This window comes from Erpetoichthys calabaricus, chromosome 12, assembly GCF_900747795.2.
Source record: "Erpetoichthys calabaricus chromosome 12, fErpCal1.3, whole genome shotgun sequence".
Taxonomy (NCBI): domain Eukaryota; kingdom Metazoa; phylum Chordata; class Cladistia; order Polypteriformes; family Polypteridae; genus Erpetoichthys; species Erpetoichthys calabaricus.
Genome location: NC_041405.2, coordinates 84,299,649 through 84,313,661, shown reverse-complemented (window position 1 = coordinate 84,313,661; position 14,013 = coordinate 84,299,649). Strand labels below are relative to the sequence as shown.

Genomic DNA, 14,013 nt, shown 5'->3' with positions numbered 1-14,013 from the left:
GTTCGGTTTAGGAGGGCAGAAGCAGGGTGCTGCCAGACCCCTTCCACGTCTTGATTTACTAAGACCATGCTCCACAGGAGTCTTTTGAAAATCTCTCCATGTCTTGCTTTCCATAGCTTTACCTTGGAGTTTCTTTGGTTTTCCTGACACCTTGGATATACGTACAACCTAACTGTAATACCTTACAGAGACAACTATATTTAATCTAAAATCATGTTAACTTGCCTCTATTGTATACAAATGGACTCCATTCTTTGTATCATCTTGTTAAAGCAACAAAATTCCTCCAGTAGAATGCAAAAGACGGATAAACCTGTACAGAAAACAAATTTCCAACTAAGGTAGTTGTACAAGCTACTGGATCCTGGAGTGTACTTTTTCTCATATGGTTTCTGCTTGTTATCTTAATTTTTATCATAACATCCCCAAACTCACCTAATGTGATTCAGGGTCATGACAGGCCAGAGCCAAAGCCAGCAGTACAAAGCAGAAAAGAGCCAAATCCATTCATAGTCATCCATGCTGACAGTCACACAGGGGCCAATAAATCTACCTAGCACATCTTTGTAGATATTGGAGGAAAATCCAAAAGATTCAGAGAGAATGTGCAAACTCCATGTGGATGACGAATCTATGAAGCGGCAGTGCTGACCACTGCACTACTATCCTGCCTAGCTAGCCAAATAAATAAAGACTAAATAACAGGTTCTATTTTATGTTTCTCACCTGACACTAGATTTGTCAAACTTATGGACTTAGTAAGAAGTAGATGATTGTTCCTAAGCAGAACCACAGACTTGAAAGAGTCAGCTTAGTCCCCTTTCACATATCAATTTGAAAGTATTCTATCTAAGCCTGTGGATTATACATCCAGTCTGCAGTATAAATGTCCATGAGGTGCATATTTCTTGTATGCATTGTACAAATACAATGCACTTTCTTTATCATAAACTGCTTAGCACCAGTAAATGAACTTGTTTTTAAAGATCTCTTCACAAAGTGGGCAGCCCAGTGGTTAGTGCTGCTGCCCTACAGCCTGCCAAATCATCTTCGTGCTCTGCTTGAGTTTTTTTCCAGGTACTGCTGTTTACTGCCACATATTCACAAGGTAGCTTAACTGGTGACTCTAAATTAACCCAGTCTGAATATGTGCCCTGCAGTGGAATGGTACCCTGTTCAAGTTGGTTACTTTCTTGCCCCTGATGCTGCAGAGTTGAAGGTGTTGGCAGAAAAATGCAACTCCGGCTTCAGAACGTGTTAAATTCCATGGTCCATTTCTCAGGAGATGCAGCCACTGCTCACAAGTATTTTACCACTGGGTTTAATAAATGAGAGTTCTAATGTCAAATGCTTCCCTCTTTCTGTTTTCAGTCTTGTGCACAGCGCCTAGTAAATATGCAGTGGTCGATGCTACGGGTGCAGTTAAACCACAGTGCTGCGTTGATATGTAAGTATAAACCTGCTGGCCAGAATATCATACCACCAGCCCCACTCCCCTGACTAGTAGGGAGCACCATGAGTGGGCATACAAGAAATGCTTATCAGTTTTAAACTCAAGTTTGTGTGTGGGGTGGGGGGTTAGGAAATGAAATGGCTGCAGCCTTAAAAGAAGTGCTTAGTCATATGTCATTAGGTTAAGAACATGCTGACCAGGGCAGGATGCGGCTCTGTAAGTGGCCCTCTGATGGCTCCTGAGAGTTGAGTTTGCTTACTGGCCTGCTCACCATCGGTGTGGACTTTCAATGGGTACTCCTCTTTCTTCTCCTACCCTTTAAGACATTTGTATTAAATGAACTGGTAAGTCTAAGTTGGCCCACTAATGTCTCTCTAATGGACCTTTGTGCCATCCTCTGCTGGTTCCTGCTTTGCACCCAGTGTTGCTTGTTTTGGGTTAAAGTGCTCTATGAAGCTGTAGTGTGTTAACAAAAAAAGGATGCATGAAATGACTTGCACAATAGTATTCTGGGCATTTATTGGGTTTGTTATTAGTTATAGCACATTAAGAATAGTCTGCTCAAAGCTTAATAAGTTACTGAAACAGATAGCTTTTAAAAAATTAATCTCTTCTTTTGCCAGTCAGGGGAGCATACCGCCAGGTCGTCATTTTGGGTCACACTCACTCACACTGGGCCCGTTTAGAGTCACCAGACAGCCTAACAAAAAGAAGAATAGGCAGGGTGTTCTCTGAAAAGGCAAAATAGTGGTGACCTTGACTGGGGATACAGACAATCACAGGAAACCCTAATCCCAAAGGACATCCCCTCATCAGAGCTGTCCATGCCAAGGTGTCTGGTTGATTTGAATCCGTTTGTGTGTATGGGAACACTGAGGTGCTGAGTTGAGACAGCAGGAGTGAACATGACTTAGCCTAAAAGGCCAAAGGTGTGGAATATTATTGGGGAATCTTGATTCACAGGACCCTTTATTGCTCTGGAAAGGAGGGGACAGAATCTCTGATGTGGCTGGCTGGGATGGTAGTCCATAAGTAATACAAAGGAGTGCAGATTGTTAGCTTATTGATGAGGAATCAGTCTTCTGCCTCGGTGCTGGAGTAGAAAGAGACTCTGGTCAAGAGCTCAACCTGAGGCTCAAGAGGGGCGGACAGTATGCATGCATTCCTGCGTGTGGAAATGTGAACTGATCTTTGAGGACTTGTTAGATCCTGTTATACCCATTTTATAAATTTGTAGGAAGCTTTGGATTGTGCACCATTTGCATGATTATGGTGTGAAGTGTAGTTTTGGTAATTTTGGGATGCAGTTCAGTCCCTGCATTTGCAGAGTGAGAATTTGGTCCCATTCTTTGGCAGTTACCGCTGGATGCACCCTCTGTCCAATCGTATTTGTGATTTACAGGAATTGGACATTAAGGCACAAAGAGTATTCAGTCTGGGGAACTGAACATCTCTGGTGTTTACAGATGATGTCATACTTTTGGTCTTAACTAGACTGTCATCTCTGGCATGGACCAGAGCAATTCACAGTGAAATAGGAAATGGCCGGATTGAGACTGGACACCGGCGTATTTGAGGTCACACTTCTGTCTGAGAAGAGTGGCTTGGTGTCTTCCTCTGAAAGAAATGCGGCTGCCTAGAATGAAAAAGTCCAAGTGGCTCAGTTCATGGAGGAGGAATATGGAATACTGGGAAAGCCAGTTCTCGGAGGTAGTGAACTCTGACCTAAATTACTGCAGTCTGCTTCCACATAAACCGGACCAAGAGACTTGGGTGATAACAACAATGAAAAAAAATGTGTCCTTTAAGTTGTATATAAAACACTGTGTTTTTTTTCTGTGTCTTTTTATGTGCAGAGGATGCATTATTCAAAATTACGTAAAACTCTTCAGAACCAAAACAAAAAACCAAAAACTAAAATAGAACTACTTTCTATGGAGCCTTGTTACCTGCTCTAATTAAAAATTGTATTATCTTGCTAAAGAATTGCATTATTTTTCAAAAGCATTGTGTTAAATTTCAATAATTATTGCATTGCTCCATTAAAAAGTGTTGCATTTTACAAAAAAGTTGTTTTAATTCACTACTATGGCTGACCTCTTTTGCAAAAGGATTGCTGCTGGTGTCACTGTGCATGTGTGTGCTTTTGTCTTCAAGTGACAGGTATTGAGGGACACATTGAGCACACGCGTAAGCACTAGACATGAAGCAATCTGAAGTTACAAGTTTACATGTAGTTTCTGTCAGGTTGTTTAGTGCGAATGTTTTAATGTAGGCAGGCAGGACGGTGGCATGGAGCTTGTGTCTCGGAGTTTGTACATTCTTTTCATGTATGCGCTGGTTGGTTGGCTCAAGTGACTGTTCCTAACTATTGAAAATTAAATGTTTCACAAAATGTGGAGTATATATTTAGTTGTGGAATAAATTATAGACCTGTCCAGTTTGGGGTCACAGGGAGCCAGTGATCATTTCAGCAGCATTGGTTGCAAGGCAGGAAACAACCCTGGTGGACAAAACGGCAGTCCATCACAGGGCATAATCACACACCACCAAAGACAAAAGTGATTCACAAAGGGTGCTGCCGGAAATCCAGGAACAGAAACCAAGAAATAAAGGATAGTTCAGGATAGTTTGTATCCAGTTATCTTCTACAGCTAATATTTTAAAACAGGGTGACTGGGCAGCACAGTGGCTGGGATTCCTCACATCTTCAGAGGCTCATCAACGTTTGATTTTCAGAGAGCAAAATTTCCTACTCACTCTCTCTCTCTGTCACTAGAAGACAAAAGCACACCCGCACTCAAGGATACCGGGGCCAAGCAGACAAAAGCTGTGCAAAATAACCAAACTTTTTCTTTTTGTGTGTGTGTGGTGGAAATAATGTGTGTGGTGGAAATAATCCTCTGTAATGTTCAGGAGTTTAAAGGTTTCACATTCTGACAGTGCATGGGAAGGTTTTTCCTAGAGTTCGCCAGTCTTTTCCCGCATCCCAAAAATGTGCCGTTTAACTTTAGTGGAACTCTAAATGGAGCGAGTAGGAATGAATGTGGCTATGTCCACCCTGTTCAGGTCTGTGCAGGCTCAGGGACAGACCAACAGGGAAGAGCCAAGCTTACCTTGTTTATCTTCTACCCTGTTCAGCACTGTGTCAGGATCGGGCCTGGCCTCGGCCCCAAGCCCCTGCTTTTGCCTGCTATTTGGCTTTCGCCCCTCCTGTCTGCATCTGTTGCTATCCAATACTAATTAATTAAGAGCCCCATGATGGGAGGGACAGCGGATGGTGGCATTGCTCTACCGTTGTGTACTTTATACCTTCGCAACAACTACCATGTTGAGCTGTCCTTGAGCCCCGATTTTTAGTGTCTAGCACTTTGAATCTCACACTTGATCTGTTTTTAGGTTGTGCTCTTTATGTTCGGCAAAAAAAACCCAAAAAACTTTGGTAATAAATGACTGTTGTTTTACTTCTTTTGTGATATATTTGTTGAATTCATTTCCTCCTGCTGTGTACATCAACCAAAATGTACGCTTCCAGCCATGTGTTATGGGGTGGTGCATCACCCTACAAACCCACAACTGGGCTTTTCCTCTAAAGATAAGACCATTGAGGTGTTCTGTGGTTTCTTGCTCCATAAAGCATGGCTGGCAGCAGAAATGTTGGTCGGTGTTCCGACTTTAATAGTTGCGTCTTGACAAAAGTAGACTTGTGGCTGTTCTAAAGGAACAAAGTGCTCAAAGCTGGATCAGCACCACCATCATCCAGGTACCCTCTTTAATTTATTCATGACTGCTACCTAATTAGTGTTGCCTAGCAACAGAGACGGAGGAGAGGAATTGGTCAAGCAAAGGGGTGGAGCCTAGGCTGGTTCTGGGTGGCAACAGGAAAGATAAGGCCTTTCTAAAGGACGTTACTCATCTTCACCTTTTTACAGCGGTTGTTGAGTTTTTTTGTTCATGTGCAGTTTTATGGAAAGCTGTGCCAGTCTCCACTAGGTGAGTGTCCTCTCTCTGTCCATCTGTCCTGATGTCGATCTGGATGTTTTTAGTGCTGTGCTCGGTCCATCAGGACTTTCAGTAGATTTTCTCAACCACACTTCGGCCATTAGTTACTTGGCTGGACTCTTTTTTTTTTTTTTTTTTCAACAGGCATTCATATACCTTTCTCTAATCATGGCAAATGTTACATTAACTTGGAGGTCTTAGCAGGAAGTGCTTAGTTGTCAAGTGTAATTGGTATATGTCTGTGACCTCCTTCACCCCTATGTGGCACCGAGAGCACTGAGGTCATCTGGATAACTTCTCCTTGTAGTTCCAAGATCTCAGCTGAAGTCTTTGGAGTGACTTGCCTTTTCACATCAGGTCTTCGTCCTCTATCGACGTTTTTAAAAGTTGGCTTAAGACCTGCTTGTTTTCTTCTGGTGGGATGGTGGGTAAAGAGAAGTGATCTTTTCTGAACTATAGACCTGTAGCCTGGTACGATGTCTGATATTCCACTGTACCATCTTGGTACTACATTTGCAGTGACGGTTTTTTTTGTCTTCTAGAGTGATCCGGCACCGTGATGTGCGAGCCTGCCACTACGGCGTGATGGACAAGTTCCGTCTCCAAGTGTCAGAACAGAGTCAAAGGAAGGCTCTTGGAAAGAAGGAGGTGATTGCCACCTTGTTACCCTCAGCTCAGGAACAGCAACAGCAGAAACAGCAGGATGAGGAAAAGAGAATGAAGGAACAGCTAGTGGAAAGTGTCTTCTTCGAGCAGACCTCCCTCCAGCAAGGTAAGCATCTAGATAGACATAGATAGGTACTTTACTAAACCCAAAGGGAAATTCACATAACAACAATATTAAAGAGTGATAACAATGCAGGTATAACAGACAATAACTTTGTATAATGTTAACATTTACCCCCGCCGAGTGGAATTGAAGAGTCGCATAGTGTGGGGGAGGAACAATCTCCTCAGTCTGTCAGTGGAGCAGGACTACTGCATGGTCATGGGAGCAGGGGACAACTAAAAGACGAATTATTTATTTTTAACACGGTTAACAGAAATGCTCCAGAGAGCAGAGACATGATACTTCATTATTTAAGCAGCAGAAGAAAATTGTTGCCAGGGCTGGTAAAAGCTGAAATGCTCAAGATTTATATTGACTAGGAAAAAAAGTTAATTGAACCTTTTAAAGACTAAATTAGAGAACTCAAAACTCTTTACCTGTATATCACAATCTCTTTCTTTCTTTGTTTTTTTGTACAACTTTGGTTTTAAGCAACACACTTTGAAATTTGGTACACTGGTACATATGACCATAAGTCAGTTTTTTCCAAGAACTTTTAGTCTTGTCCCACGGCTTGGAGTCGAAGTAAATGGTCGGAAATGCTACACCATGATCTAAGGACAGTGAAACAGCACTACCCAGATTATGATGATTAATATGATTGCTTTTCAACCAAGAAATCAGGTTTGATTCCCACCCATCGCATTCATCTTGTTCTGTAATCAAGCATTTGTCTTGCCATTTGTGTCACGGCTCTAAGCCCCCTTCGGTGTGGATGTACTGTATTGCTTCTGTAGTACTGTATTTTCAGGTTCTTCACACCAGAAGGAAAAACCAAGAAGGCTGCATACATAGCTGCAATGCAGATCTAACAATTGTTATGTAGCAAATACAACAAGTTTAAGGCTAATCAGCTTTGGTAATCTGTAATTTTCTAATTGCATTTTACCCTTCCCACCTTTCTCACTTAGGCAATGTTGGGTAATTCATCAATTTTTACATAATGCTCTTTGTGACAGCACAGTGCCGCAGTGGTCAGCAGTGCAGCATCTCACCTACAAGACGTGCGGCTCGATTCCCAGCTGGCCACTGGGTGTGTGGATCTGTGTGACTTTTCTGCAGGTTCAGGGATTTCTTTCCAGTCTGTCTTAACTCTCATGTTAGATGAATCGATACGATCCCACCCTGTGTCTGTCCAGGGCTGTTGAAATATCTTCTGGTGGTTGCATGTGATGGAGTAATTGTAAATAGAGATTCGGAAAATGAACAGATGGATAATGCTGTTTGCAATGTAGTGCTGAAATTATTAGAAATTGGAGAGTTGTTTTTATTTTTCCTTATGCAATAATCAATTTTCTGAAATTGTCGGATATGCAGCAATTGTTAAAAACAAAAGCGAATTTGACATGAGTGAACATGGAGTATCAACTTAACACACAGACTTGATTTTTGGCCAGTGGACAATTACGGAGTTTAGTACGTACGTAGTAAGGCATTGGTAGAGGAAAGCACAGCAGTTACTTGGTCATGTGATTAAATCACATGACATACATTTGGACTGTTGCTTGGCGGAACCAAATGCCCATCTGCACTTATGTCAAGCCTGCATTCTGTAAAAGAACAGATGAGTAATAGGTTTCTCAAAATGAGTGAGGGCAAGACTTCTTTCCAATCAGTTTTAAATCCTTGTAATCAAAATATGATTCTGGGGTAGTCTGCTTAACAAAACAAATTAAAACAGGAAGTAAAATGTGTAGGAATCACATTTGATTAAAGACCACACAGTAAGTATTGCTAAAACGGCTCTCTTTCATTTAACAAACACAGTCCTGCCTGGACACTTTTTAATCCATACAAACAAAAGAAGAGCTGCTGCAAACATTTTTTCAAGCCTACTTGAAAGTCACATTTTTTTATATTTACCCCAAAAGATAATTGTTCAGACTAAATTTGGATTGAAGGAACAAGAGCTTCCACTGGAACAAAGAAACATTGCATCGAGTCCCTCCAACTTGAACTCATTTTAAGGAGTAATAGCAGTAGCAGTGTTGTTACTGTCACCACCAACATGTCACTACTCACTGAAACCTTGATAAACTGGGATATCTAGAAATGCAGGACTAAGTTTGAATTAGTAGACAAAACAAATCCGCTTACCTGATGAACCCTTGCTCCTGTTCCTATGCTCCCATCACCTCAAATCTTGGGGGGGGGGGGGGCACCTAAGGAAAAACTCCAACAATCTCCAGTCATTAAACAGAGAGAGCTTGATTAACACTCAATACAAGAGGGTTTTATACTGTAAATGCATTAGTTCCTGTTTGTTTTTTGCACATCAGACTTTATTTTGTGATGTAAGTTGAGCCCAGGTCCTCTGTTACTGCTCTTTAGTAAGACGTAAATCATGGGCATGTCTAGCAATCATCCATCCTTCTTAATCCAGTTCACTGCTGAGAGGGCCGCAGGCCTTTGGTGACTCTTAGTGAGGGCTCTTCATGAAGCGAGGTGGACAATGGATGTATGGATTATCACCGAGTTAAAACATTACAGTATACTGGTATGACGGGAGCACGGCAGGATTTACACATGCTGGGCTACGTTTACTGGTCACTTTAAAGTGTGTCCAGTTATGGAAAGTTTGAGTTTATTTATTGCTTGCTGTGGCCCCCAAGAACCTGACCAGGACTAAGCAGATTTAAAAATGAGAAGGACTGCACCATTCAGCAGGCCGTCTTTAAACATCTGTGGCTGTAGTCATCGCAACAGTCTGCAAAAGGATCCAAGAGCGACAGAGTCTTTCATAAATCTACCAAAGTATAAAGGTACTTTCAGGACAATTCCACCCAATGGTATTTCTTTTTATTAATATGATTTTTGTTCATTTATTTATCATTTGAGTCCATTTAGCGTATTTAAATTTGTTCCTTTTCACTTTACTGTAACAAAAGTATTTTATTTTCTAAAAATCACCATGGACTGCATGAGAGGTGCTACATAAATACATTTTCTTCATTCACGCATTGTTATCAAGTCTTTGGGTTTATTTGAACTTACACGCTGGCAGATATTTTCACAATTGGTGGTGTGTGTAGCTCTCTGCGCCAGTCCTCTGTGAAGAGTGCCAAGTAAAAATTAAAATGTCTTTTATTTTGCTTTTTTTTGCAGTACTATAATACAAATCAACAGAAATACCAACCACTGTACACAGAATAGGACGTTGTATGAACATGACATTTAGGTGTAACAGATTTCTAACACTCAAGGACATATTACATATGGAAAATAAAACAAAAGAGCAAGATGTATCAACTCATAATATATAAAGAAGGATTATTAAAGAAATCATGAAAAATGGTGTAATTTTTTTTACTAAATGATAAATGATTAAAGCATATTTTTAACTAACAATTTATCCATCGAGACACTTTCTGCATGGAGTTTGTAATTTCTCAGTTAAGAGCAGAGTTTGGGTTATTTATCGTAGAAGTCTAATCTTGCCACCTACCTTATCTTTTATAAAACAAATTGTGATGGCTCTTTGGAAAGGTTAAAGGTGATTGACTTATTGATAAGCAGTGTGGGTAAAGCACTGACCACTGTGAGATGCAGCCCAGATCACTGCAGCTGCCTGTGCTCCAATTGTGAAAAATACACATTGACAAATGGTTATGTTATATATGAGGAGGAAAATGATAGATCAATACGAAAGACACTATAATACATAAATAGTTTTGAAAGGTGCTATATAATACAAATAGATAGCTATGAAAGGTGCTATATAATACAGATAGAGATATGAAAGGCACTATAGCTAGATAATGAAGGGGACAATATAAAATTCAGATAGATATGAAAGGCACTATATAATGGGTAGATGCTTTTCAAAAAAACACTTCCATTCTGTAACAGCTTGAAAATTGGCTTTCATTAAAAGACAAAAGACCAGCTGCCATGGGCAGCGTTTGTGTGGTGGACCCCGGAGTTCCACTAGATGGCACACTTTCCTAACTCACGTGTGTCTTATCACATTGTTGAATTCCAGCCTACTGGGCAAAAGATTTAAAAAAAAAAAAAAAAACAGGAAATGTGTGCTTAGACTGCCTGATCGTTTTTTTAATACCTAAGTTATCACTATCCAGGTTATAAGTTTAGAAAACAGCCAACACAACAGCCCACTGAATGCGAGACCTCCCTGCGCTGTGACCTGTGAATGATTTCCTGAAGGTCCAGTGAGCAAACTGATCACATTTAGAAGCTCAGGTGTTTGCTCGCTGCATTTCCAAGTGTGGTGATCCTTAGAGGACTCGTCCATCTGTATTTATTCTTACTGATGTGCCTGTGTTTTCCTTTTTACATCTCCAAATAAATGCAGTAAGTAGTCTTGTAGATGCTCAGTGGTCAGTTGCTCAACAGCCTTCTTGTCTGTTACTTCCATAAAGCAACTTCTTCTTTCTTTGCAGTATCAGAGAGCCGCTCTCAGTCTTCTGGGCCCAGCCTGCTCACCGTCTTCCTGGGTGCCGTGTGTGTAGCTGTTCTCATGCTGCCAACGCTGGGTGACCTCGAGTCAGTAGTACCTGTCTACCTCCATTTAAGTGTTAATAAGAACCTAGTAGCTGCGTATGTTTTAGGTAAGTTTGAAAAAGACGTCTTGAAATCTTGAACACAACTGGTCATTCAGTGGAAATGGTACACTTTTATTTCATTCTTACCAGAGTGAAAAATCCTTTGTACCAAATGTGTGAGGGCATTAGATGGTCAATGGACTTAACTCTAGCTCCAGGGCACACTATGAAGAAAGATAGGAAGGGGCACAAATGGTGGTTGGGGTAGCTGACAGGCACAAAAAAAATGGATATGAAGTTGGGACTTCACTAGGAGTCTTTTGCTAGAAATGGACGTGGGTACCAGGGAGTTCCTTCATTAATGTACTGGAGAAGAAGTTGAAGGACAGCATAGCAGCGCAGAAGCAAAAGGCCTGAATTGTGAACACAGAAGAATTCGAAGAGGTTTCTGGGGGTCAGGCAGTAGGGGGATCAATGGGTGGTAGCATGCCAGAGTGGAGATTTCAATGAATGTGGTGGATGCAACTTTCTTTAGTGTGGGGTCTGCTGGAGGGGAGTCCATAAGTGATACAGTATTATGGAGGATTGTTGGCACCCAATTAAAACAAGCTTTGCCAAAAGAGACTGTAGACGAGGGCTGGATGATGCTGCAGTCAGTGCATTGGAGTTGTTTGCAATAGAAGTGACATGCAGAGAATGAATGGGGGTGTAGATTTGGTGAGTGTGGTAAGGGAATGGCGAGTGTGGGTAAGATAATCTTGGAACAAACCGCTTCTAAACCTTTTACCAAATCTGTAATGGTTCTCTTTTTTGTTAAATCTTTGAATAACCAAATGCATAATGAAACAAAAATGACCATTCCTATTGTATATGTATGTCTGTAGCATTTGTTGGTAGGATATGGGCATTTTAGATAGATCAGCTGTGCGAGGTGGTGTATGGTGGACAGAAACAGGAAGATGAAGCGGTCTCGGCTGTGGATTTATTTCTGAGTGTCTACTGCACTGGCACAGCTGCCATTCTTACGGAGATGGCAAGGGAGAGTATAGGAGACACGTTGCTGGACTTTCAAGCAAGAAGTTCTACCACTCAATGAAAGAGAGATCTCTTCACGTGGTAGCTGATCTGGCTTCTAAGCTACTGAAGAAGTCTCTCATGCAATGTTGTCTGTGGCTTTGCATTGTGCACCCTCCTTTTGGTTAACACACTCAGCTAAGAACTTCATTTAGGGTGTCACCGCCCCACCACTGACAACAAGGATCACACAGAGTTTGCCAGAAATACAAGCAGCACGTTCTACCGCTCGGCTACACGGATATTTCCATTTAGGGACGATTGTTGCCATGAGCAGGAGTAACTCCCGAAGCAAATTCTTCAGCAAAGACGGAAGTTAGAAAGGCGGCAATGAGAACGAACAGGTGGACGTGCAAATTTTCACTGAGGGGAAAAAATGCAAGTTTTGAGAAACGTCTGACGTGGAGCTGATGGGTCTGACGGCAAGGAGATGCAGGCTGAATGATTTGGGCGCACAAAATGAAAGGTAGAGAATGACTGGTGATGGGTTATATTATGGTGGTGTTTCTGGGAAGTGACCAAGACAGATTGAGAATAGTTCAAAGAAAGTGGAAGAGAAGAACTGAGGGAAAAAATGTCAGAAGAAACTTGTTGGTAGTGACAAATTGTGCCATTTAATACTGAGTAACATAACACGCATCGCTCTTACATTAGTTCAGGGTTGTAGGGCCAGTTGTGGCCACAAGGTAGGAGCCAAGCCTAGATGGGGATGCCAGCCAATCCCCCCCCCCCCCCCCCCGGGCTCAGACACATGCCCCCTGAATAACAACACACATCATTCTCAAACCAGTTCACAGTTACAGTTTTTGAGGATTGAGCACTGGAGGGTCTCATGGTAGGATTAGGAGCTAACCCTGGATGGCACCCAATCACGGTCATATCTTTCATGAAAATAAGGTGCTGTAATTCATCCTACCAGCAACTGGTGATGCTGCGTGGCAGAGCCCTTTAACATGCAAAGAGCTCACAGTGGCATAAATACATTAGGAGCTGAATAATGCAACCTTCTCTCAAGTAGTCTGAAAGTGGAGGTGCCGTTTACTTGTCTTCCCCACCCTCGACTTGATCTGTACTTAAGAGGATCGTTTAGTGCTGTCAACTCCTTCAGAAGTTGGAAGTGTTGGGGCAAAACTACAGACAGAGGGCAAGGAGACAAACTAAGCCACGGGCACAGACCATCTGATCCCCCTATTGAACCAATCCAATTCCTTACCTCCTTCTCTTTCTGTCTTACACTTCAAACGTGGAGGTAACTCGGCTGTTGTCTTCCTCACCAGTGAGGCCTTTTCTTTTTGTCTTTGTCATACAGGTCTTCTTACTATGGTTATTCTCCGGACATGAAGGACCCTGAAGTCCCAAGAAACTTGTGATGCAGCTCATGAAAGCCCACTGTGGAAATCTTGATAAGCTGACGGGGGTGTGGGCTGGGGGGGGGGGGGTGGGTCGGTTTACCCCACATGGAAAAGTTATTCCTTATTCAACCATGTCTGTTACAGCTAAATGCAAAACCAAGCAAGAAAAAGTGAAATGAACGTTACAGATGTGAGGCGATGTACGGATCTGCCTCAAAGGACTTGAAGCACAGTGTCTCCCAGAGGCCATCCGCTTGGGACAAAGCTGGAGGCGGGATGGGTGGTGACGACGGCACACAGGAGGGTTTTGTATAGAAATACAGAAATGTTTTATTAAAAGTGTCATTTGAATTTAAACACTGGGCCATCTCCATTCTGTTTTCCTGCTGTTTTGATGCTCAAACAGATATAGCGCCTTTTGGTGTTGCCCATTACATAGTATCATGCATGTGAAGCATCAGCGGACAGACAAATCTCATGCAACATGTTATATAATACAAACGGCACATTGAAAATGGCTGACAAAGGAGTGTCGATTGGCTCATGCTTAATTCTAGATACAGCGCCTCACGGAGCTGCTGTTTGCCTCCACCAAGTTTTGAAGTGAATTCATCACAAAGGAAAAGTATCTCCATACACTTAACACTTTTCCTCTTCCGATTTATATCATTCGCCACAAATTGGAATCAGTGTCTTGTGAAATCCCCAACCCAGTCACTGCCAGTGTGGACTTGGCACCTTCTTCCTCTATTTGCATGGGTATTCCACCAAGTACTGTGTGCCTTAGATTGGCTGGTGATT

At 42.0% G+C, this 14,013-nt stretch overlaps 1 protein-coding gene across 1 annotated transcript in view; it reads left to right on the top strand.

Moving 5' to 3' along the window:
- Positions 1 to 13,569, top strand: part of mospd1 (motile sperm domain containing 1) — a 31,732-nt gene extending 18,163 nt beyond the window's left edge. Inside the window, exons 3-6 of the mRNA XM_028815777.2 lie at positions 1,372 to 1,447; positions 5,998 to 6,227; positions 10,685 to 10,852; positions 13,170 to 13,569. Coding sequence (XP_028671610.2) covers positions 1,372 to 1,447; positions 5,998 to 6,227; positions 10,685 to 10,852; positions 13,170 to 13,201 — 506 coding nt within the window. The 3' untranslated portion in view covers positions 13,202 to 13,569. The remainder of the gene's footprint in view (positions 1 to 1,371; positions 1,448 to 5,997; positions 6,228 to 10,684; positions 10,853 to 13,169) is intronic.
- The last annotated feature ends 444 nt before the right edge of the window (positions 13,570 to 14,013 follow it).